The 25,252-nt window shown below is 45.4% G+C and overlaps 1 protein-coding gene across 2 annotated transcripts in view; it reads left to right on the plus strand.

The window, feature by feature from the left end:
- The window catches only part of SHISA6 (shisa family member 6), a 262,124-nt gene that overhangs the window by 116,457 nt on the left and 120,415 nt on the right, over window positions 1–25,252 (plus strand). For both annotated transcript variants that reach the window (XM_002695848.4, XM_059878503.1), the window contains exon 3: window positions 14,648–14,743. In XM_002695848.4, the coding sequence (XP_002695894.2) occupies window positions 14,648–14,743 (96 nt within the window). The remainder of the gene's footprint in view (window positions 1–14,647; window positions 14,744–25,252) is intronic.

Genomic DNA, 25,252 nt, shown 5'->3' on the forward strand with positions numbered 1-25,252 from the left:
TTATGGATGAGGCTATCTGAGGCTAATGGTTTGTCCAGAGCCATATGGCCTGTGTCAGAGACAGGCTGATTTTTTGGAAGTCTGTGCTTTTACCACCTATCTGTTATTGAGACATGTCTGGGGTATATGAATATAAATCTATTCTCATCGATAACTTCTAGGATATACACACTAGTTTGCACATTAAATTGCCTTCCCATTGGGAGATAGAGTCAGAAAAAAGATGATAGCCCCCCACCCTGCAATTCTTGCCTCTCCAGTTGCTCCTTTTGCTCTGTGTCTGTTGGACACATGGGTCTCTCTTGCATGTTTCAGAAGAGATGAAGTCCCTTGAGCAGAGGGAGGAAGCATGGCTTTCCTAGAAGCATGATTGAATGAATGGAACCCCAAGAATATTTAGGTTCTGTCCTAAATCACTGGTGAGTCATGCTGGGACTTTGTATAATTATTGAACCTCTCTGAGACTGTTGATTCATCTGCAGAAAGGAGATAATATTAATATGGTCTTCAAATATTTTCTCTAGATAATAAAAGGCATTCATTGCCAACGTCTCCATGGAATGCCACCTGATAAAACTCTATAAGATTTAGAGGTTTTCAGCATCCTTCCATTGACCCCGCACTAATCTGGATGCACTCAGAAAGAAGCTCAGTGTTTTTGTTGAGAGAAGTCAAGAGACAGAGGGGAAAACAGACCCCATCACCCCATGGCTAAGTCACTGCCTATAAATCTGCATTGTGATAACAAAAGAGACCCTGGTGGTCCAGTGGTTAGGACTTCCCCTTCCAATGTAGGGGGTGCGAGTTCGATCCCTGGCCAGGGAGCTAAGATTCCCACGTGCCTCGTGGCCCCAAAACCTAAAATAAAACATAAAACAGAAGCAGTGTTGTCACAAATTCAATAAAGACTTTAAAAATGGTTCACATCACAAGAAATTTATTTTAAATATGAAGAGAGAGTCTGAGTGATTCACAGATTTCCCGGTTGACCCCTGCGTCTCTCCTAATCTCCTAAAAGGTTTGGGACATCGTAGGAGTCTTGCCTGCCTGCATCCTTTGCCCCTTCTCCCCATGCCTGCATCCTTTGCCCCTTCTCCCCAGGCCTGCTTCAGATCTCCTCTTGGCCAGGGTCCTGGCTTTCAATGAGACAGAAGTGAAATGGTGTCATAGTCAGAGACGGGAAGTTTTGGTTAGATGCTGGGCATCTTTCCAAAGGGATTACAGCTAGCACATCTGAAGAAAAAATAAGTGGCACACTGGGGTCTCCTGAAATAGAAATCCATCTCTGTACCTTCCTAGGTACAGAGGAGGCCATGGGCTGCATGGGCATCGGGGAGAGCTCTGATCTGGAAATGTGCGGATTTTTGTCACAGCTGGCAATGACCTTGGACTGTTCGTTCTCCCTCCCAAGCCCCAGTTTCCTCATCTGTAAATCTCGAGGCTAGAAAAGGTGACCTTGAACCCTCCTCCAGTTCTAAGATTCCCTGAGTGTATCCTGATGGCTGGGGGAGGAGGAGGGCTTCATCCTTCTAAAACCCCTGAAAATTAATGCCACCACCAGTAAATACTCTCACTCTCTCTTACTCCCTTGGTAAATAATTAGGATGCACTAGAGATATGGTTTTTAAACTTTAATTTTGAGCCATGTGATGCTTTCTTAAAAAAAAACAACCCTAAAACATACCTAATATACAAGAGAGTAATATACAAGAGAGCACAGCAAAGCCCACCTATTACAGTGGATGAAGTTGACCTAGAGTTTGCCCTTGACAACTATAGAGACCTCTGCAGAGTATATGGGGCTTCCCTGGTGGCTCAGACAGTAAAGAATCTGCCTGCAATCCAGGAGACCTGGGTTTGATCCCTGGGTCAGGAAGAGCCCCTGGAGAAGGAAATGACTACCTGCTCCAATGTTCTTGCTGGAGAATCCCATCGGCAGAGGAGCCTGGTGGGTTACAGTCCATGGGAGTGCAGACAGTTGGACACGGCTGAGCAACTAACACTTTCACTTCACACAACGTACATATTGATGTTTTTTGTTTGTTTGGTTTGGTTTCAAGCACAAAGTACCGGTTTTTGTAAATACAAACCAGCAAAACCGATGATTCAGAGGACATTTATCTGAATGGAAATGGTCCTTTTATGAATGACTTTCTGTAAGATTTCTCACTAATGCCATGGTTGTTGTTATAGTTTAGTCGCTCAGTTGTGTCCAACTTTTTTGCGTCTCCATGGACTGTAGTCCACCAGGCCCCTCTGTCCATGGGATTCTCCAGGCAAGAATACTGGAGTGGGTAGCCATTTCCTTCTCCAGGGGATCTTGCCCACCCAGGGATTGAACCTGTGTCTCCTGCCTTGGCAGGTGGATTTTTTCACCACTGAGCCACCTGGAAGCCTAGTGCCATGGTTGCCAACCTGTAGTCTAGCTTCTGCCCCCACCCCCACCCTGCTTGAGATTCTTTTTCATCTGCATTTGATGAGAATCCCATGTTTTCCTAGGGCCCAACGATAATAGGATGAAAAGCACCAAACCGAAAGTCAAGGTCAGGGGTTCGTTTCCAAAGTTGTCTACCAATGTGACCTTGACAATGTCTCTTTCCCCTCTCTATGTTTTACATTTCTTCTTTTTTCCAATGAGCGTATCGGGCAAGGTGGTTCCCATACTCTTCTGGCAATCTGGAATTGCTTACCTCAGCCTTCATAGCTGTGAACACCTTCACCAGCTGGCCTTCACCAGCTGGGCTGCACACCTGGCCCCCTCCCCAGGTCTCCGGGCTACAGAGTCAGCAGAGGGTAGATGCCAGAGGGGGAATCTTCGGGTTTGCCTGGAGTATTTACCAACAGCTCCACTGACTGCACAGACTCTGGAGGAAACACCCCCATGTGCTTATGTGAGCACTTGAATTGTCACATAAAACAAAGCATTCCCAGTAGCTGTTCTCCAGAGACTTTTAAACTAGTAAATAGTCATTGTCAGTTCAAGCTGCAATTAGACCTGGCCTGCCCCCAGTTTACACTGGTACAATGAGCTTAGAGCCACTTTATTCACTCAACCAAAGGTGACTGCACGGAGGAACGCAGGCCTCGGGACTCTCAGCCCCAGATCCCTCGTGGAGCCGTGGGTGTGGGCTCTTGGGAACTAGAAGAGCCCTAGGATTTCCTGGAGAAGAGCTCTCGGGCCAAATAGTAAAACTCAAGCTCTCTGCAGTCTGCCCTTGACTCTCTCTGTCCTGAGGTCAGCCTGAGGCACATGCAGAACAAGAGGACCCCAGGGAGTTCCCTGCAGGGGATAAAGGAAAGACCATGGTCTTGACGTGAGTAGCAGCTCCCATATATTGAGGCTTATTGGTGCAGAGAATCAGACAAAACGATTGACACACAGGATCTCGTTTAATCCTCACCACCCTCCTGCCAGGTGGGTATTAGTGTCTGTGTTGGATAAATGCCTTGTCATTTACACAAGGAAAAGTGGCCCCCCCTCACATCCTGGCCCCTATACTTCTTTTTATAAATGACATTTATAAGACGTGGGTTTTTTTTTTTTCGTATGAGGAAGTACAAAGAGAAAAACAAAGAATGACCCATGATCTCACTCCCTAATACCAGATAACCTCTGTCAATAGTACAAAAATAAAAATAACACATATACGTGTTTAGGAAATTCAGACAGTAAAGGAAGTGATAAAGCTCAGAGGTAGGGACTTTCCTGCTGGTCCAGTGGCTGACACTTTGTCTTCCAAAGTAGAGGGTACAGATTCAGTCCCCGGCCAGGGAGCTGAGATCCCACATGCCTCGTGGCCAAAAAACAAACAAACAAACAAACCAAAAACAGAAGCAATATTGTAATGAATAAAGATGTTAAGAAGTGGTCCGTATAAAAAAAATCTTTAAAAAATTCAAAGGTAAAGACATCCCTTCCTTCCAAACTCTCTCCCCAGAGGAAAGAAAGTTTTAGTATTTTGGCTTCATGATTATTTGCAGAAAAAAAAAATTTAGTATAAAGCAGACTACCTGTAATGGGTCTCTATATAGACTCTCTGAGTATAGTATTTTCATTTTTATTTTGTTGTGTTGTTGTCCTTTAGTCTCTAAGTCAGCTTTTGGGATCTCATGGACTGTAGCCCTCCAGGCTCCTCTGCCCAAGGGATTCCTCAGGCAAGGAGCGGGTTGCCATTTCCTTCTCCAGGGGATCTTTTCCTGCATCCGCAGGTGGATTCTTTACCACTGAACCACCTGGGAAGCCCATTATATAAAAGAAATGATACTGAAACATTGCCCTACCCTTTGGTTTTTTTTCCTCCACTTTTTGTACCTTAAAGCTCTTCCCACATGGGCATGTAATGCAGCCCTCCCTTATCCTTTTTAATAGCTAAGTACTATTCTATCACTTGGATGATTCCTCCTATTGACAGAGACTACTGTAATCAGCGGTTCACAGCCTTACCTGGGGCTTCACTGGTGGCTCAGTTGATAAACAATCTGCCTGCAATTCAGGAGACCTGGGTTCGATCCCCGAGTCAGGAAGATCCCCTGGAAGAAGAAATGGCAACCCACACCAGTACTCTTGCCTGGGAAATTCCGTGGGCTATAGTCTATGGAGTCAGACACGACTTAGTGACTAAACCACTGCCACGTGTCTAGCCTAATTCATATATTATGGAAAAACTTGAGAGCATACATGTAGGGGAAATTCCTAGCACTGAGATACTGAGTCAATGGCCTGTCCTTCAAAGGGACATCACTAATTTATCTCCCACTGGCAGCAATGAGAGAGCTCATTCCCCTGGCACTGAGTCTCCTTGAATGCTTCAGTTTTGCATTGAATGCTTCAGTTTTGCCAAATTGATTTCTGTTTTTTTTTTTTTTTTTGAAAAAAATAGCTCATGTTTTGATTTGCATTTTCTTAATAATGAAAGTGAAAGTCACTCAATCATGTCCGACTCTTTGCAACCCCATGGACTGTACAGTCCGTGGAATTCTCCAGGCCAGGATACTGGAGTAGGTAGCCATTTCATTCTCCAGGGGATCTTCCCAACCCAGGGATCGAACCCAGGTCTCCCGCATTGCAGGCAGATTCTTTACCAGCTGAGCCACTAAGGAAGCCCAGTTAATGATGAGTTAGGGTTAATCACATTTTTATATCTCCATTGACTTTTAAATTTTTGGGGGGGGATTAGGGTAATTTCCTATTCATATTCCTTGTTCATTTTCCCTCGTATATTTTTATTATTATCATTATTTTTGGTGGTTATGATTATAGTAATGCTAAAAATTCTCCAAGCCAGGCTTCAGCAGCTCGTGAACCATGAACTTCCAGATGTTCAAGCTGGTTTTAGAAAAGGCAGAGGAATCAGAGATCAAATTGCCAATATCTGCTGGATCATTGAAAAAGCAAGAGAATTCCAGAAAAACATCTATTTCTGTTTTATTGACTATGCCAAAGCCTTTGACTGTGTGGATCACAATAAACTGTGGAAAATTCTGAAAGAGATGGAAATACCAGACCACCTGACCTGCCTCTTGAGAAATATGTATGCAGGGCAGGAAGCAACAGTTAGAACTGGACATGGAACAACAGACTGGTTCCAAATAGGAAAAGGAGTACGTCAAGGCTGTATATTGTCACCCTGCTTATTTAACTTGTATGCAGAGTACATCATGAGAAATGCTGAGCTGGAAGAAGCACAAGCTGGAATCAAGATTGCTGGGAGAAATATCAATAACCTCAGATATGCAGATGATGCCACCTTTATGGCAGAAAGTGAAGAGGAACTAAAAAGCCTCTTGATGAAAGTGAAAGTGGAGAGTGAAAAAGTTGGCTTAAAGCTCAACGTTCAGAAAACTAAGATCATGGCATCTGGTCCCATCACTTCATGGGAAATAGATGGGGAAACAGTGGAAACAATGTCAGACTTTATTTTTCTGGGCTCCAAAATCACTGAAGATGGTGATTGCAGCCATGAAATTAAAAGACGCTTACTCCTTGGAAGGAAAGTTATGACCAACCTAGACAGCATATTCCAAAGCAGAGACATTACTTTGCCAACAAAGGTCCGTCTAGTCAAGGCTATGGTTTTTCCAGTGGTCATGTATGGATGTGAGAGTTGGACTGTGAAGAAAGCTGAGCACCAAAGAATTGATGCTTTTGAACTGTGGTGTTGGAGAAGACTCTTGAGAGTCCCTTGAACTGCAAGGAGGTCCAATCAGTCCATCCTAAAGAAGATCAGTCCTGGGTGTTCATTGGAAGGCCTAACGCTAAAGCTGAAACTCCAATAATTTGGCCATCTCATGCGAAGAGTTGACTCATTGGAAAAGACCCTGATGCTGGGAGGGATTGGGGGCAGGAGGAGAAGGGGATGACAGAGGATGAGATGGCTGGATGGCATCACCAACTCGATGGACATGTGTTTGAGTAAACTCTGGGAGTTGGTGATGGACAGGGAGACCTGGCATACTGCACTTCATGGGGTCGCAAAGAGTCTGAGCAACTGAACTAAACTGAACTGATGATTATTGATGGGCTTCCCATATGGTGCCAGTGGGTAAAGAACCTGCCTGCCAACGCAGGTAGATGTAAGAGATGCGGGTTTGATCCTTGAGTTGGGAAGATCCCCTGGAGGAGGGCATGGTAACTCACTCCAGTATTAGTGCCTGGAGAATCCCCATGGATAAAGGATCCTGGTGGGCTACAGTGGTCCATTGGGTTGCAAAGAGTCGGACATGACTGAAGCGACTTAGCACTCACGCACGCAGGATTATTGATATGATGGAGCTTTTTGTAAATGAAGGGAAACCCCTTTCTCACACATTAGACCGTAGGATATTACATGTGTTTTGATGTTGGTCTATGGCCTGTTTTCTGTGAAGAAGATCACCAGTGGAATGGCTACAGAGCAGGGTCCTGGCCAGCACTGTCAAGCTTCCTTCCAACTTGCCAGAGACCAGCTCCCCCGTCTGTTCTGAGCAAAGCAGTCCTTTGCAAGCAGGCTCTAACGATGGAGCAATGTTCCCCCGATGAAGGAAGCTAGTTCTGGTTTTATCACAGTAATGTATTTTATTGCCCCATTTGCATACCAGATTTTCCAGGGCAACTCCAGTATTACTCAAATTTATTTCTGTCAATAAAGACAATTTGTTAAATGTTATGTATAATCTAATTCACCAGTCTTTTCTTAATGAATTTTTGGATTTGTGTACTGTATAGATTACAAATAAGCACATCCATGACTTTAGAAATTCTATAGTTTTACTTCTTGCTTGACAGATTTCATCATCAGGCAGCTTTTTTCCTTCTCCTAGTGAAGACTGGAGGATATTTTAGTCTCTGAGTTTTTAAAAACTGGAAACTCTTTATTTCCTTTATTGTTGGAGAATAATTTGGCAGTGAATTAAATACTTGGGCAACAGTTCCATCTTTGTATCTATCCATCGTCTATATAATCTGTGTATTCATCCATCATCCATCAATGTGTCTATCTATAGCTATCTTAGAAACAAAATAAAATACTTATTTGAGTCAGACATGTCCACAGAAGTATCTGGTTTCCTAATATCAGTATTGATCACGTCCAAGAATTTCTTGGTACTTATATAACACTATTGTCATCGTAAAGTTGCTCAGTCGTGTCCGACTCTTCGTGATCCCATGGACTGCAGCCCACCAGGCTCCTCCGTCCATGGGATTTTCTAGGCAAGAGTACTGGAGTGGGGTGCCATTTCCTTCTCCAATATATATAACACTATATATGCATATATTTAAACAATGTAGTGGTGTGTTATCGGAGAAGGCAATGGCACCCCACTCCAGTACTCTTGCCTGGAAAATCCCATGGACGGAGGAGCCTGGTAGGCTGCAGTCCATGGGGTCTCGAAGAGTTGGACACGACTGAGCGACTTCACTTTCACTTTTCACTTTCATGCATTGGAGAAGGAAATGGCAACCCACTCTTGTGTTCTTGCCTGGAGAATCCCAGGGATGGGGGAGCCTGGTGGGCTGCCGTCTATGGGGTCGCACAGAGTCAGACACAACTGAAGCGACTTAGCAGCAGCAGCAGCAGCAGTGGTATGTTATATGTTTTTTTTTTTTTTAATTTATTTTTAACTGAACAATAATTGCTTTACAATGTTGTATTGGTTTCTGGTGTACAACACGTGAATCAGCTGTAAGTATACATATATCCCCTCCCTCTCACACCTTCCTCCTGCCTCCCCCATCCCATCCTCTAGGTCATCGCAGAGCACCAAACTGAACCCCCTATATTATATAGCAGCTTTGCATCAACTATCTGTTTTACACATGGTAGTATATTTATGTTGGGGTTTCCCAGGTGGCTCAGTGGTAAAGAATCCACCTGCCAACGCAGGAGACTCGGATTTGATCTCTGAGTCCGGAAGATCCCCTCCCGAAGGAAATGGTAACCCACTCCAGTATTCTTGCCTGGGAAATCCCATGGAGAGAGGAGCCTGGTGGGCCACAGTTCGTGGGTTGCAAAAGAGTCAGACACAACTGAGTGACTGAGCACACAGTATATGTATGTTGATGTTATTCTCTCAATTCATCCTGGGCAGGAATAGGGATGCAGACATAGAGAAGGGACTTGTGGATACAGCAGGGGAAGGAGAGGGTGTTGCAGGTTTTAAAACTCTCTCTCTATGATGTCATCCTGTTTACCTTCAGCTAGTTGAGTGTGGTCCTTAACACTGCAACTAAGAATGCTCCATGTTGATACTTAGAGCTCTGGTTCATTTCAACTGTACAGAGTTGAATAGGGTTACATTATATGAATATACCTCGAGTTGGCTCATTGGAAAAGACCCTGATGCTGGTAGGGATTGGGGGCAGAAGGAGAAGGAGATGACAGAGGATGAGATGGCTGGATGGCATCACCAACTCAATGGACATGAGTTTGAGTGAACTCCGGGAGTTGGTGATGGACAGGGAGGCCTGGCGTGCTGTGACTCATGGGGTCATAAAGAGTCAGACACAACTGAGCGACTGAACTGAACTGATTTATCCCAAGAGTTCTTTCCCCAGTTTATTAGAAACAGTATTGCTCATGAACATCCTTGCATGTATCTCCTTATGCACACATTTGAGGATTTATCTCAGGCACAGACCTGAAGGTGAAATTGCTGGTTCTGTGGTACATCTATCATCAACTTTATTAGCCGTCACCAGGGTTCCTTCCAAAGCACTTGCACCAGTTTACACTCCCACCAGAAGTGTGCAAGAGTTCTTGTTTCTGCCTCTACATGCCCAGAGTCCCAGGAATTTTTATTTTTGCCAGTCTGCTGGGTGCGAAATGTTACCTCATTATAGTTTTAATTTGAATTTCCCTGATTACTTTTGAGATGGAACACCACTTAATGCATATTGGACCTTTGAATTTTCTCTTCTGTGACTTACCTTTTCATCTCTTTGGCCTGATTTTTCCTATTGAGTTGTCTTACTTTCTTATTAATTTGAAGTTATTTGTGTTTTCTGGATATTAATATAAACATACGTTTCTATCCATTGACTTATAGTTTCATGATTGCTTTTGAAGTATCATAGTTTAACTCTTTCTGGTTTATGAATGAGCACAGGTTTTATTTTCATTCCTGGTTAATACAGAAGTCTCAACTTTAGTTAAAGTTCAACAAAAAGAAGTGTACCTTTGCTTTTAGAAGGTGATTTAACCAGAAACAAAGAAACAAACTCAACAAAACAAGAAAAAAACACTTCTTGAATTTTTTTATTGAGGTATAATTGATATACAAAATTATATTAGTATTTGACATTTGCGTATAATGCACTGCAAAATGATCGTTATAGTCAGCCTAGTTACCATCTGTCACCATGCAAACATAATACAATATTATTGACTACTTTCCCCAGGCTGAACTATATACCCCCATGATTTATTTATTTTATAACTGGAAGTTTGTGCTCCTCCATCTCCTTCATCCGTTTTGTCTCTCCTCCATCCTCTCCTGTCTACTCAAGTAATGGTCTCAAAAGTCTTTAAAAGGTTGCTTTACTTTCTGTAGGTTTAGTATTTTATGAAGTTGGTTTGCATTTCTCCCTTTTTTTCTAAATGGCATTTCACTAGTGAATATATCTAGATATCGATCCTTCTAATGTATGTCTGATATTTGACTAAAGATTAAAGTCTTCTATCTGCTCAAAAAAAGTCTATTAACTTGTAATTATTGCTTCTGAATTATCTCTTCTGTTTCTCTCCTGGGCATCTTATTTTAAACAGATAGTAACTTCTAGAGTTGTCCTTTTTTTTTTTTTTTCTCATCTTTTCTCCTTTCTCTCTCCTTCCCCACTGAGTACCCAGTGGGCCTCTCTCATTGGAATTGACTTCACCAGTTTCTTCAGTATGCACACTCTTGTCCATATTTACAACTCAGGCAAACTGCCTAGGTTACTTTCTTTCACTCCCATAGCTGTGGGTGGAATTTAACCAATGCAAAATTCTCATAAATTTTATTGAAGTCATTCAGATATTACCTCATTTTCCCCCTCCTGTTTTTTATAGCACATCTCTTTTACAGAGAAACTTTCTGTTTACTCAAAGCTGCTTTCTTTTAAAAAAAGAAAAAATACATATAACTTATTTACTCCGGCTCTGCTGAGCCTTTGTTGCTGCATGTAGGCTTTCTCTCACTGTGGGGGCTCCTCTTGCCGAGCACGGGTTGGGGGTGTGCAAGCTTCAGTAGTTGTTCTGCATGGGCCTAGCTGCCCGGAGGAAAGTGGCATCTTTCTGGACCAGGGATACAATCTGTGTCCCCTGCCTTGGCAGGTGAATTCTTAACCACTGGACCACCAGGGAAGCCCCACCTTTGTGGGACCTGATCGGGGGCTGTGTGTGTGTGGTGTTGACACGTGGATAATCCACACTACTTGAGTGTGCTCACAGAGCGCCCCCTAGCCTCTATTTGGAGCTCTGCTGGGTATAGGGCCGTTTCTCTGGAACTGCAACTTGGGCAAAATTTGTGCTGCTGTGGCCTACCTTGAGGCCCAGCATCAAGTCATGGGGTCAAGCATGGGGTCAAGGCTGCAGAGAAGAGAAGCGATTCCCCTGGGTCCTGGCTTAAGTCTCAGAGAAGAGTCACGTCGACACGTGTTCAGACCGAGGGGTGAGCTGGCTTGGGGAGAGCTATAGAAAGATTGTGGGTGTAGGGATGGGTACACGTGGTTGGGATCCAGGGTCTGCCACTGCCTAGCTCCATGAACTTAGAAAACTGACCATTGTTACACAGGGCTCTTGTGAGGAGGAAATGAAGCCAGGTGTGCAAGAGAGAACTGACAAGGGGGTTTGGAGTCAGAAGACCAGGATGCTATGTGGAAAATCTAAAAAGAAATGATACAAATGAACTTATTTACCAAACAGACTCACAGACTTAGAGAATGAGTTTATGGTTGCCAGGGGGTAAGGTTGAGGGGGGAGAGATAATTAGGGAGTTTGAGATGGTCATGTACACACTGGTATATTTTAAATGGATAACCAGTAAGGATCTACTGTATAGCACAGGGAACTCTGCTCAGTATTATGTGGCAGCCTGAATGGGAGGGGGGTTTGGGGGAGAATGGATACATGCATATGTATGGCTGAATCCCTTCGCTGTTCACCCGCAACTATGACAACGCTGTTAATTGGCTATAGTCCAATACAAAATAAAAAGTAAAAAAAAAAAAAGAAGACTGGGATGCTAGTGATGGCTCAGTCATCTTCCAACTTCCCACCCTTGGCCTCAGTTTTTCTACCAATAAAATGGGAGAATAATATTTTAATAATACAGAACTTACAATGCAGTAATGATTAAAACTTTAAGAAAATTGTGTATGAACGATCTTTGTAAACTGCATAATGCTACGGAATGTTTGCTGTTGTGTCATACAGATGAAACCCTGTTTTCAGAGGCTCTGTGCCTCTGTCTGGCCCACAGTAGGGATCGGGTGATTGAGTTGGCTTTCAGTCAGCTCAGCCCCAAAGCAGTAAGCAGCACTTAGCCCTGAGGGACCTTGTTCCAGCTGACAGATAAGAATGATTTCAAGTAGCAAAGGTACTGTTTATTGTGCCATCTCTCTCGGTATTGATTGGTTTATCAAAAATCTTATTTATAAGGAGCACAAAAATAAACCAAACTCTGAAGGATGTATCGGAGGTTCTGAATTAACGAGGTCCAAATTTATGAGATTTCGGAATTGCTACTTCCATTTCTTACTCTTCTGTTGGGAGGGGCAGTAGGGGGAAGTAACTCGTTACAGGACAAGGGTCCCCCTCTTCTTGGGGCTTGTACTGTACCACTCCACACTCCCTTGTCCTTCTCTCCTTCATCCCTCAATGAAGTTGCATTTTTCCGGGATGAGAGTTGGGTTTCTGGAGTTGTGACATGGCTTGGGATACGGGTAGAAGCCTCTTAGTTCAGCTCCAATAATTCTTTTCTATAAAATTCTGGGTTGTGACTACAGTCTTTTACAGCCAGAAAGTTCCTCGTGGAAAGCTGTGTGCCCCAAGGAAGGAGGTATTTATTCCAGAGTGGAGGACATATGGGAGACAGTGGTAAAATTCTTTTATATTCCTGATACACTTGGATTACAGATCTCAGACTCAAGCAGCAGTATCATCAGGGTGACTAGATAGAAATGCAAGCTCTTGAGGCCCATCCCAGATCAAATGACTCAGAAATTCTGGGGGTGGGGCCCAGCAGGCTTTAACCTGCCCTCCTGTTTTTTCTGACGCACACTCAGGGTTGAGACCCTCTGATCTGGGAGAAGGCAGAAACTGGTCCAGCCAGACTCCACTCTTCAGAGGAAGGATGCTGGAGTCCAGGACCTAAATAGAGGGCAGGGCAAGGCACCCACGAGGACTCCAGCAAATGCTCACTGCCCCCCTGACCCCCACGAGCAAACTGAACCTCGGTTGTTTATACGTTTACTCTAGGGCAGTGGTTCTTCTTCCCTGTGTGAAAATGTCAGTCACTCAGTCATGTCCAACTCTTTGCAACCCCATGGACTGTAGCCCACCAGGCTCCTCTGTCCATGAAATTCTCCAGGCAAGAATACTGGAGTGGGTTGCCATTCCCTTCTCCAGGGGATCTTCCCAACCCAGGGATCAAACCCAGGCCTCCCACATTGCAGACAGATTCTTTATTATATGAGCCACATGAGAACCACCTGGAGACCTCCTTTAAAAAAAAAAAAACACAAAAAAACACCTCCTGATCAACTGAATCAGAATCCCTGGAGCAGTGTTAGGACATTTGTATTTTTAAAAGCTTCTGGATGAATCCAACATGCACCCATTTTTTGATATCTAATGCAGAGGATGCATTGCTAAGAAAAAAAATGTGATTTAGGTTATCTACATTTATTGTACATTTTTCCATTAGAAATGTATTTCACCTATTTATAGTGACATGCTCATTATAGGAAAAAACTTGGAAAATACAGAAAAGCTGAAAGCAGAGAAGAAATAAAACTCGTGTTCCAACCATCTAAAGGTGGTGGTCGGTATCAGTGTGTTTTCTTTCAATCTTTTGTTGTTGTTGTTTTAAACTACACTGGTTTGCACTTTTTACAGAATTGTGGTCATACTTACTATAGTATTTTCTTCCACTTTTTTACTTAACTTTACATCTTAGGTAGTCTTCTCAGTGTTTAATTGTTAAGTACAGTTTTTAACATGCTCTTGTGGCAACATGACATATGTGTGGCTTTCTCCACTTTCACATGTACATACTTCAAGATGGCATTTAGAGAGGTCTTTCTTTCTTTTTAAGGCCTGTACTTCAGGGGTCCTGTGAAATCCTACATCAAATGTCAGAAGCAGAACAGTAACTATTTTTTCTCTTTGCATGTCTTCTCCCAGGGTCTAAGACTTTTCTTCACCCCCAACCCCACAGGTAGACGGAGAGAGGAGGCTGACGAGGGATAAAATCTTACTGCAGAAAGTTGAAAGAGAAAAGCACATAAATATTTTCCCAGTGTTTCAGAGCCACCGCCCTACTTGTCAGCCTCAGTGACGTTGGATTTCTCCTAAGCCCCAAGACTATAGTTCATAGGATGAGGTATGATTCATAAACATGCACACACATGGAGCATTTCGATCAGAACCACATTTCTATGCTCCAGGAAGAAAGAAACCAAAGGAATAAGACAAGAAAAAGAAAGGAGGAAGCTGGGACAAAGCACAGGATGGTAGGCCAAGTTCAGTTCAGACTGAAGTGCTGATGTGCTCAGTCAGAAATGCCAAAGTCAAGTGCTTTCCCCCACCTCTGCTTCCAACATAAGCTTCCCAGAACTTTCTTCTTTGTTGCGGTTATATGTGTGTGTATGTGTGTGTGTGTGTGTATATATATATACACAATATATGTGTATATATTTAAAATCTTAATATATAGAGTATGTAATATATATTATATATGGCATACTTCATATATACTTTATATATTTATAATATATATTATATATAAATTTATGAAATAATATTTTATATATATATATATATATCTTCCTTGATTGCTTCTACCTTCTGACTTAGCTGCTGATTTGAAATTAAGTTCACCGCCATTTTCGAGTGAACTGGAACAGCAGCCTTTGTCTTCTTGTTGGTGTCATGGATGTGCCAGGTAATTCTGCCCCGTCTTCTTGCAGGACATTATGGGAAGGATGCTTACCGAAGTGGAGGACCTGATCTCCATAACTTCATCTCATCTGGATTTGTCACATTAGGAAGAGGACACACGAAGGGTACAGTGGAAACCATTTTTTACTAAAATACAGAGGTTGCCTAGGGAACCCCCATCTGAAAGGCGAAGATGGTGTGGAGGCCAGAGGCTGGTCCGGGACAGGATAAGTGGGGTGGTTCCATGGCTGCTTACCCTGATGACATGCGTGGCTTCACAGGTGTGACTTTAGAAGGCAATAATAGACTCCCAAGAGGCATGCGTCCTGGCCCGCCCATGGCGTGGAGCAGGACACAGATGCCCGTGGCTCCCCGTGGGATGGGACCGCAGGCAGCATGGCGGGAAACACTGCGGACGGACGCAAAGTGTTCCTTCTCCTCTTGGCTATTATTCCTCTTCCGTTTGAAAGCCACATTTAACACCTTGATGTCAATGTTCTGTCCTGGGGGGTGTTGAAGCCGGCACGCATGTCGAGAGTTTCAGCGTCCTAAGTGTGTCTATGTAAACTCTCCTTGATGGGGACACGAAGGTAGAGGTTACACAGACCTTCCAGCCACAAGCTGAACTCTAACGTGGCATTTCTGCTGAGCTGCTTTATGACCTAGCCGACAGCTTGCAGAGCATCTGTGCAGGGGGTGTGGCATCCTCCATCCTGTCTTTTGTTTCAACAGAGTTCTACTAGTCTTGTGAGCATCCTGTCATACCAAGAGTAACTGGATCCCCCGCCCTTTGATTACCTTCCTAACACCTGTGTACTGTGATAGACAACTGTGAATTCTGTTGTAGGGATGGTGTATCCCTGTCTTCCTCTGAAATATGTGTTTGTTCCAAGTGTGAGTGAACAAGGAACTTTGCGATTTTTTTTCTTACGTTCCGTGCATCCAATTTTTAAATTCCCTATGTGATGTTTGTTCATCCTATAGAGAAAAAAAAAAAATCTGTATCTGTGTATGTATTTTCTGTTGTGTCTCTTTGTGTCTAAATAAAGTTTATTGAGGATTCAGGTGGCATTTGTGGCTCCTGAGAGTTGCAGAATCAAATTGGGACCAGATGACTTGGGAAGGGGTTTTCTGGTAAAAGATACAAACCTAGACATCCTAGACACACTCATATCAACTCAAGGCTGTGATGTGCGACCTCCGTGTCATCTGCTTTGGGATAAATACCCATCACTCTGAAAGAAATTAGAAGGGAGCATTTTCAACCCACAATAAACATTTCTTATCTCACAAAGTTTCTGCGGGTCAGGAACTGGGGAGCAGCTCAATTGGGTGCTTCTGGCTTGGGGTGTCTTCGTGAGGTTACATTCATACCTGCTTCTAAAGATGCTGCTCAAGCCCCACGCATCCTGCCTCGTGAGGATGGAGGGGGCTGAGGTGGCGTGTGGGTGGTGGGTCGGTGAGACCCACACGTCGTGAGCACTTGGTGAGCGATGGCTCTTTCATAGAAGACACATGTTGCAATAGAGGAAGCCATAAAGAGAAGATGGGTCAGAATCTGACAGCACACTGTAAGTCAATTTAAAATGGTAATATATGTAAAGTATGTAATACACATATATGGCATACTTCATATATACTTTTAATTTTTTTTTTAAAAGGAACACAAATCAGGAGTTGGAGCATTTACTCCAGATGAGTAGGGTCTGTCCTTCCAGAGAGGAAGCTCAGCCTCCTCTTAGATAATTTTTCAAAGTCTGTCTCAATGAACACCCCTATGGAGACCCTCTGCTATTTGGGCAGTTTGGTGAAAGATCTCAAGCAGGGTGGTTCTTTTTAAGTCTGCAGGAGAGAGCCTGAAGACTCTTTTCCAAAAGCCCCACATGACCATACTGTATTACTATGACCTCCACCAGGGTAGCCCAGGCCACACCAGGCCTAGAGTCCTTCTGAGCGGCAGTGACAGCAGGTACACCTGTGCCAACCTGCACTGTCCTCGGTCCTTTCCACCCGTGTGTGTGTGTGTGTGTGTGTGAAGAGAAAGATGGACCGATAGATTCTTTGCTGACAGATAGGTGCCTCAAAGTGAGTCCCCTTTGGAAGAGGCAGGCACTGCTGCCCAGGTCAGCACGTAAGCTGAGCACCTGCTGCATGCCAGCTACTCCTCTAGGCCTGAGGATGCAGCCGATAGACTTACATGCCAGAGAGAGATGATAGATGTAAAGGAGTACATCTACGAAGCATGTCAGGGAGTTAAAAGCTATGGGGCAAAATGAGGCAGGGAATGCGGGAGGAGCTGGAGTTGTTGAAAAGAACATCCAGATGCTCGAGAATAAAAGTGGCATTTGAGCAAAGACCGAAGGAGGTCAAAGGTCAAGTCCTCTGGGATTTGGGGGGAGGGTCTCCCAGGTGGTGGGAACAGCTGCCCACTGCCCCCACCCTACCAGCTGGCACAGGGATAGCTGTGAGGCTGGAGCAGATGGGGCCAGGCTGCGGGCAGGAGGGGGTGAGGTCAGAGCGGGGCTGGACCACCCAGGGCCTGGGGACCACTTAGGGATCTGGTTGCCACTCCAGGTGGAATGAAAACATAACACTTGTGCCCTGAGGCGTTAGGAAGACGATGTCAGTGGGAGGACCAGGGTCTTGACAGGCTGGGGCTGATGCGAATTCACGCTGGCTTCATAGTAAGTTTTAGAGGCTTCTTAATCAACCATGTGGACAAGTTCAGGGGAGATGTCCTGGCTGGGGATGTAACTGTGGGAGTTTCTGGTACAGGAAGCCGGACGCTGGTGACATGGGTTCCCCAGGGTGAGCGAGGCTTCCCAGGGGAGCAGAGGCTCCGGGAGAGAGATGACGGTGGGAAGGTGAGGAGGGACCTGCAGAGGAGACCAGTCAGGAGCGGGCAGCCAGGAAGCAAGAAAAGCAGGGCTGGGTGGCATCTTGAAAATCAAGTGGGAGGAAAAAAAAACAAACATGTTTCTGGGAGAGAGTCATCAGCTGTGATAAGGTGTGAGATGAAGGAGGAGATGAAGCCTGAGAAGTGACCACAGTGTGACCCACAACGTGGAGGTCATGTGAGCTTGGCAGGGGCGATCTGGGGAAGGCTTTTCGACTGATGGATGCAAGAGAGAATGACTGATGCCTGCGTTGTGCTGCTACAGGATCTGAGCAGACTGAGTGATGGGAAGATGAAGGTTCATTACGCTTGTCTCACTATTCGGGGAGATGTTTGAAATGTTCCCTAATAAAAATTAAAAAGGATTGTGAAAATAATCTTTTATTATTTAAAAAAGGGTGAAGAGGAAAAGGAGACTGCAGGAACAGACAACCCTCCAGAGTTCTAAAGTGAAGGGGAGTGGGGAATGAGGGAGGAAGCTAGAAAGGAGTGTGATGTAAAGAGTCTTCTTTTTTTTCTGATGTGGGAAATCACAATACATGTGATATTCGTATGCTGATAGGAATGGTCCAGTAACAAAGGGCAAACTGATTATGCTGGAGTGGGAGGGATGTATTTTAGAAGTGACATCTTTAATAGGCGAGAACAAGTGGCATTTGTCACCCGGCAGGGGAGGGGCTGGCCTTGTCTAGGAGCAAAATCCGCCCAGAGTCACAGACTTCAGGTGGGATATTCAGTCACAGATGCACGCAGATGGGCATATGTGATCCCTGCTCAGTGATTCAGGAAGCAGGGTCATCCAGTGTATTAGGGTGACCAGACATCCCAGTTTGCCCAGGGCTGTTCCAGTTTTAGCTCAGAAAGGCCTGTGTCCTAAGAAACCCCTCTGTCCAGGGCGGATGAGGTCAGTTGGTCACCCTTCATGAGGATGTGTGAGCAGGCGCAGCCTGTCTGGTTTCAGAGCATCTTCCACACCCATCTCTCGAGTTCAGAGAAGTGGGATGAGAATGCTGCTGGTACCCACACAGCCTCAGAGGCCTTGGGATCCCCCTCAACAAGATGGAGACAAGGCCAGAGCCCTGTGGGGTGCATCCCAGACCCACAGAAAGACCCTGGATGGATCACTTCATTCTGTGTAGATGGCATTCCCTGGGACTAGGCTGGGAGTGCCCATTCCTGCCGCAGAGCACACTCTCCATCGGGTCTCAGGCAGAGAATAAGGCGAGGTGTGTAAATGCTATGGGGGTGGGAGGTGTTGGAGCTGGTGCTGAGATCAGAACTGGAGAAGTGACCATCCTGATACCAGTTTTGGGGGGCTCAGCAAGGAGGGCAGTGGCAGAGGTGGCACCCAGCTGCTCAACCCCCAAATCCAAAGAGGAAGAGGAACAACGGCAGCTGGGGGCAGGGGGCTTGGGGGAATTCTAGAGGCTGGGCCAGTGGCACCTGCTCCCCAAGAAGAGAACAAGGCCAGATATGGATTCTAGCACTCACAAAGGCACATGTGTCAGCCAGTGAGGAGTCTGGGAAAAAGGTCTACCGGGGCCAAAACATCAGGGCAGAGGCCTAGAGCCTTTTGATCAGCGTGATGGGTGGACACAGGAGGCATGAGCTTCCTGTGATGATGAGGTCTGAGGGGTAACAGTGGGAGTGGGTGACTGAATGGAGCGGTGGGTCAATTGCAGGAGTCCTGCTTCGGCTCTCTGGTTCCAGGTGGGCTTTGTGGTCCTCCACCGCCAGCACTGTTCTGCTGTGTTGTCTGCTCCCAGCCCTGGTCTGAGCCCCGCTGCTGGCCTGAACCCCAGGCACTCATGGGCCCATGCTCACCCCTCCCAGCTGCTGCCATGGTCGTCTGTAACGCAAGGTTTGAAGTTAGATCTGCTCTTCTGGAAATGACAGAACAGGTGCATCGGCCTCTGCTGAACCAGAGACCACCACCCCCGCACCAGGATCTGAACACCCTGTGGACTGTGGCAAGGAGACCCCTGTGCCATTTGGCTCCAGAAATCCAGCTTAGATATTTCCACACTCTGGGGAGCCAGGGGAGCAAGTGGGCTTGACTACACCAAGGTGTTTAAGGGCTGGACTCCAAGAGCTCAGAAGGCGTCCGGTCGCCATGGCAACAATTAACTGGGAGCTATAGTGAAAGCAGATGAAGGTGGGCCTGGCTTGCCGGAGACCGGCCTCTGAGAAGCCAGCACCACCTGGCAGTGTTCTATCCTGTGCCTTTCCGTAGGCTGGGGGATCCAGGATGGAGTGGGAGGAGGCCAGAGAACCTCTGGAATTCTGGGCTGAGGGCAACAAAGCTCTAAGCTGCCTACTGATGGTTCTGATCCACTCTCTTGGTTTCCTCTGCCTGCTGACATCTGATTAACCACTGAACACTGAGAACCAGGCCTCGGTGTGCTCAGCTTTACTCAGTGGTACTTTGCTCGCTCGGAGTCAGCACACACAGACCACCTCTAAGCCTCACACTCAGGGAAATAAACGCATAGCATCAGTGTGCTGCCGTGTTTTGTTAGAATTGAGCCAACCTCACCTGGTGGCTAATTGGTCAGAATTGATTGCATCAGAAGCAAGGATGGATCTGCATGAATGTTGAATTTGGCACTCACCCAGTGAATCCCTTTCTCAATGTAACTGCTGTTCAGACAGAAGAAAAGAAAATAAGACAATGCAAAACCCAGGGTGGTCCCTCTGAGAGCTGCTCAATGGACCACTTCCACTTGCAAACTTAGCCATTTTGCCTAAAGGCAGCTTTTCCACAGGACCGTCTTTTCCATGTTAGTCTTACTGACAAGCACACCCCTGACTCTCCAGGAAGAAGTAATGGCTCTATGTCCCTCCTCAGTGTGGCCCAGGACTCCCTCTCCACTGAGACTAGTTTTAGCAGCAGTTAAAGCCTTGCAAGTCTATCTGAGAAGCATGGTGCCCTGGGCCCACTTCCTGAGTTGCCCACAATTCCATCTCTGAGGTGGGACTACCCAGTTTACCACTGAGAGACTCACTCAAGGCATCAAGACATCAGTCCACAAGTTTTCCATCCTTTTCAGGGCTGTTCTGGGCTACCCTGGTAGTTCAGATAGTAAAGAATCCATCTGCAGTGCAGGAGATCTGGGTTCAATCCCTGGGTTGGGAAGATTCCCTGGAGAAGGTAATGGCAACCCACTCCAGTATTCTTGCCTGGAAAATCCCATGGACAGAGAAGCCTGGTGGGCTACAGTCCATGGGGTCGCAGAGGGCTGGACATGACTGAGCAACTAACACTTTCACAAGAGCAGTTCTTAGGTTGAAAGTATCACCAATTCACACTAACTTGGTAAAGGTGACACAGAGAAAGATTCCCATCCATCAGGCCGTTGGCTGAGTCCTGGACTGCACGTGTCTGTGTTTAATGCTTGTTTGTGGGCACCACAGTCAGCCCACGTCGGATACATGGCCAGTCCACTGGGACAGTCTGCTGGGCTGATGTAAGGAGAGGGGGGATGTTACAGAACCAAGGAGAAGGATGCACTGTAAATCTTGCCTTGGGAAGTTTCATCTCTTACCTGTAGGGTATTTTCCAGGGAGAAGTAACCCAGGTAGAGTGAGGTCTTAGTCCCCACCAGTGGGGCAAGAGAGAAGTCTCACTGGTACACTGGGGTCAAGGAAACACCCCTCACTCCTGGGCTTCTGCCAGCCTGACTCCTTTTCTGCTCAAACAGGAGGAGGAGGAGGCATACAGGATGCCTTTAGCACCCTGACTCTTTAATAGTCTCTTTCAGCCTCATTGGGAGAAGACAGAAGGTCAAGGGGGCTTCTCCCGTGGCTCAGACAGTAAAGAATCTGCCTGCAGTGCAGGAGACTCAGGTTCAGTCCCTGGATTGGGAAGATCCCCTGGGGAAGGGAATAGCTACCTACTCCAGTTTTCTTGCCTGGAAAATTCCATGGACAGAGGAACTGGCGGGCTACAGTCCATGGGGTTGCAAAGAGTAGGATACGACTGAGTGACCTTGAGAGAGAAGGAAGATCAAGTTCTTTGTTCGCAGAGGCCAGCTGGCCCAGCCAGAGGTCTTGCAGCTCTGAGCTCTGTTCTTATTTTTCTGTCTCCTGCTGGTGCCAGGTCCAAGGTTTCTCTTGCCGTGACCCATAGCTCAAGATGACCCCAGGCCAGTACAGTCTCTTCCTGGCACTGATCTTGGCACTGACCGGTCATCCAAGTTAGGAATCTCCCCTTCCCAGGAGCCAGCCCTTGGCAATGGCTTTCCTCCCTCTCTGCTGCTCATTGCCAAGTCTTAGGAACCCTGACAGCTAAGCTGTTGGGCCGTCCAGTCCTGGAAAGGCGGTGGCAATGCTATCTCTGCCAGCTGGAGTCTGTCACCAGGAGAGGATGCTTCTCAATCAACAGCTATCAGCACTTCACGGCAACTGCATATTCCTAAAACTTGAGGACTGCTAATTAGGGCTTTCCCAAGTGGCTCAGTGGTAAAGAATCTGCCTGCAATGCAGGAGACTGGCGTTCAATCCCTAGGTCAGGAAGATCCCCTGGAGGAGGAAATGGCAATCCACTCCACTATTCTTGCCTGGAGAATCCTAAGGACAGAGGAGCTTAGAGGGCCACAGTCTATGGGGTCGAAAAGAGTTGGATACCAATGAGCAACTGAGCACGCATGCCCACACCTAAGCTTTGAGGGTGAGGCAAAAGGACCTCCTAAGACTCCAGTGACCTGCTCAGAAGTCTGAGTCATAGGGATTTATCCACTTCAATGAAACTTAAGTATTAGTTGAGCAAAGATAAGTACAATGGTGCCTGCCTTCCAGAAACCAGGCAGTGATTCCTGCCAAGCAAACAATTGAGAGGTGCCAAGAATCCTGATCCTGAGAAAAGCAGAAGGGGTTTAAAAGAGGAAACCATTGCCTCTGAATGAAGGAGTCCTAAATGGCCACCTGTTGGAGACAGGAATGGAGATGGTCCTTGCAGGGCTGGAAGAACGTGAGCCAAGACTGGGACAGGGAAGACACTTTGTGTGTGGGTGGGTGCTTCTGGAACAAAGGCATGGATGTAGAAACGCCAGTGTGATGGTGGGTGATGATACCACAGAGGGGTTCAGGGGCCATAGCTCACCTCCATGGGCGTGCAGGAAAGTGATGGGCCATACCACACCTGTAGTGGGAGGCAGGAGAGTGATGGGGTCATAGCACATCTGTAACGGCACAGCAGGAAAGGAAACTAGAAAGGCTGGGGGGAGGCAGAGTCCTGAGTTTCCCAGGCACAGGATAGACACAGACTGAGTTCAAAATTCTAGCTAATGGTCACCAGCCACCCCCTTCCCTTCCTCCTTTCTCCTCTTCTGTCTTCAAGATTAGTGGATTTTTGCCAATATACAAGTGAATGAATGAACGAATGGATTGAAACAGCACTAACCTGGGGGTGGGGAGCCCTGAGATGTTGTTGCAGGTGAATGTGATCTTGGGGAGAATCAGTTTGCTTCTTTGCATCTGCCTCTGCCTACCTGTAAACTTTTCTGCAAGATGCCCTTTATTTTCTTGAGATTTTTGGAAATGCTGTTCCAGCGTCGCCTTGCTCTGTATGGTATTTTTTTTTTTTTTTTGAGAAATCTTATTTCTTTTGAAGCCTGACAGTTTATTCTTGTGATTTTGTAAGTTATCTCTTTGCTTGAAAGCCTTGATAATTTTTATTTTTGAAGTCTGTGAGTTCTTCAAGGACATCAGAGATGATCATGCTGAGTACATCTTCCAGGTACCTGGTGGACTGTCTTGATAGGTACCATCCAACCTTCTTTTAATTTAAAGCAAGTTTGGCTGAATTACATTTTTGTGTATTAGTTATCTTCCACGGTTTTGTTTTTCTCTTGAATGGGCTCTAAATATAGGGACGCTGTTTTTCCCTTCCTGTCTTCCCGTGCCGCCACATTTTATGTGACTTGTTTTGCTTTCACTAGTTCCTTTTTATTCTCTCGTTTGCCTCGTGCCTTTTTCATCCATGTCTTTAATACGTTTTGTTTTGGCTCTCTTCTTTCCTAGGCATCTTGTACTTTAGTCTTCATTTTGTCTTTTTCTCTCACATCTTTCGTGTGTTCAGTGAATTCTCTCTAAATTTCTGTCTCCCTTTTGCCACTTGTTTTTAATGTTTTGAAGTTCTGTTTCAAGGTGTTTTTTTTTTTTTTTTTTTTAAATAACCACAAACGCGTTTTTAAATCTAACTCAGTTCAGAGTGTCGTGTTCAGTTTTCTTTTGCTTCATGTTTATTTTTGTGCGGGATTGGAAGAAAATTGTTATTAGCAGAGGTGTTTGAAGTCTCATCTTATGTTTTTTAACGGTAGATTCCTGTGTGTTTATTCCTATTCCTTCTGTCTGTTTTCTTTATCTGTTTGGCTGCACTGGATCTTAGTAGCAGCAGGCAGGCTCTACTTCTCCGAGGCATGTGGGATCTTAGTTCCCTGACCAGGGATAGAACTGGAGTCCTCTGCATTTCAAGGTGAATTCTTAACCACTGGACCACCAGGGAAGTCTCTTATCTATTTTATGACTGGTGGAAGTGATCAGATTCCTATTGAAATGGTATCTTTTCTACTAGTATAGAAAATGCAATTTATCTAACAGATATTATTATTAGGAAGGAGATGAATGTCCTTAGACATTTTTGTGTTCTTTTGTCTTATAGGGCCCCATTCCCGCCTTGCTGTGGTTGTTCTTTTTATCAGCCAATCTCCAAAGATTCTTCCTTAACTTTTACCTTCTTCTCACCCAGATGCAATATTTCAGAAGACTGTCGCTTTGAATTGCGTGTAGTCAGTACTCTGACCTACCAGAACATTTTTCCTGTGTTTGCATTCTTAGGGTGAACTTTCTCATTTTGACAGGAGTTTTAGATCATTCCTAGGCTTGCTGCTATCTCCTTCTCTGCTCTCTTTCATATAGTTTATTTTATTTCCAGGCTGACCTTGTTCACCACAAGGCTTGTAGAGGGGACTAGAAAGATAATTTGCTGAGATTTGTTACTTTTTCTTCTTTGGTTCAGTTCAGGCACTCACTCGTGTCCAACTCTTTGCGACTCCATGGACTGCAGGATGCCAGGCTTCCCTATCCATCACGAACTCCCAGAGCTTACTCAGACTCATGTCCATCGAGTCAGTGATGCCATCCAACCATTTCGTCTTCTTTCATTAAATGTAATTTAAAATCTGGGCAGGTTCTGGTTATGTTGAACACACAGCTAGAAATAACAGAGCTAGAATGAAGGCCAGGGCTCTCTGATTATGATGCTTTTGACTGTATTATACAACAGAGTGATGGAGAGGGTTTGTGGAATATCCTGGCAAATGCATAAAGCTACACACATGCGATAAAGTCTTAGTTGATTAACCGTAGCACATGGCCTTATGTTGTATGTGATGCAAGAGTGACTTTCTGCTTTTGCCACTGACTGAGGAAAACCTAGTTGGTGATCATGAGTTCTAACTGATAGAGAACTAAATATTATGTCATTGACAGTAGAATTCTGTTGTCACCCCAGAGAGGCAGATGAGGAGGACGGGGCGGGGGGGGGGGGGGGGGGCACTTGCTCATTCAGTGTTTGCTCTGGCTCGCTGGTTCCACCCTCCAGAAGTTTCCCCATTTCCCATGATCTCTCTTGGCCATATCGGAAGTGGGTGTGGAGGAATATGTCTTGAGAATGATCCAGCTTTCTTAGTCCACCATTTCCCAGAGAGAGTCAGAGGTCTCAAAGACTGTTTAAAGC

This window comes from Bos taurus, chromosome 19 (assembly GCF_002263795.3).
Source record: "Bos taurus isolate L1 Dominette 01449 registration number 42190680 breed Hereford chromosome 19, ARS-UCD2.0, whole genome shotgun sequence".
Lineage (NCBI taxonomy): Eukaryota > Metazoa > Chordata > Mammalia > Artiodactyla > Bovidae > Bos > Bos taurus.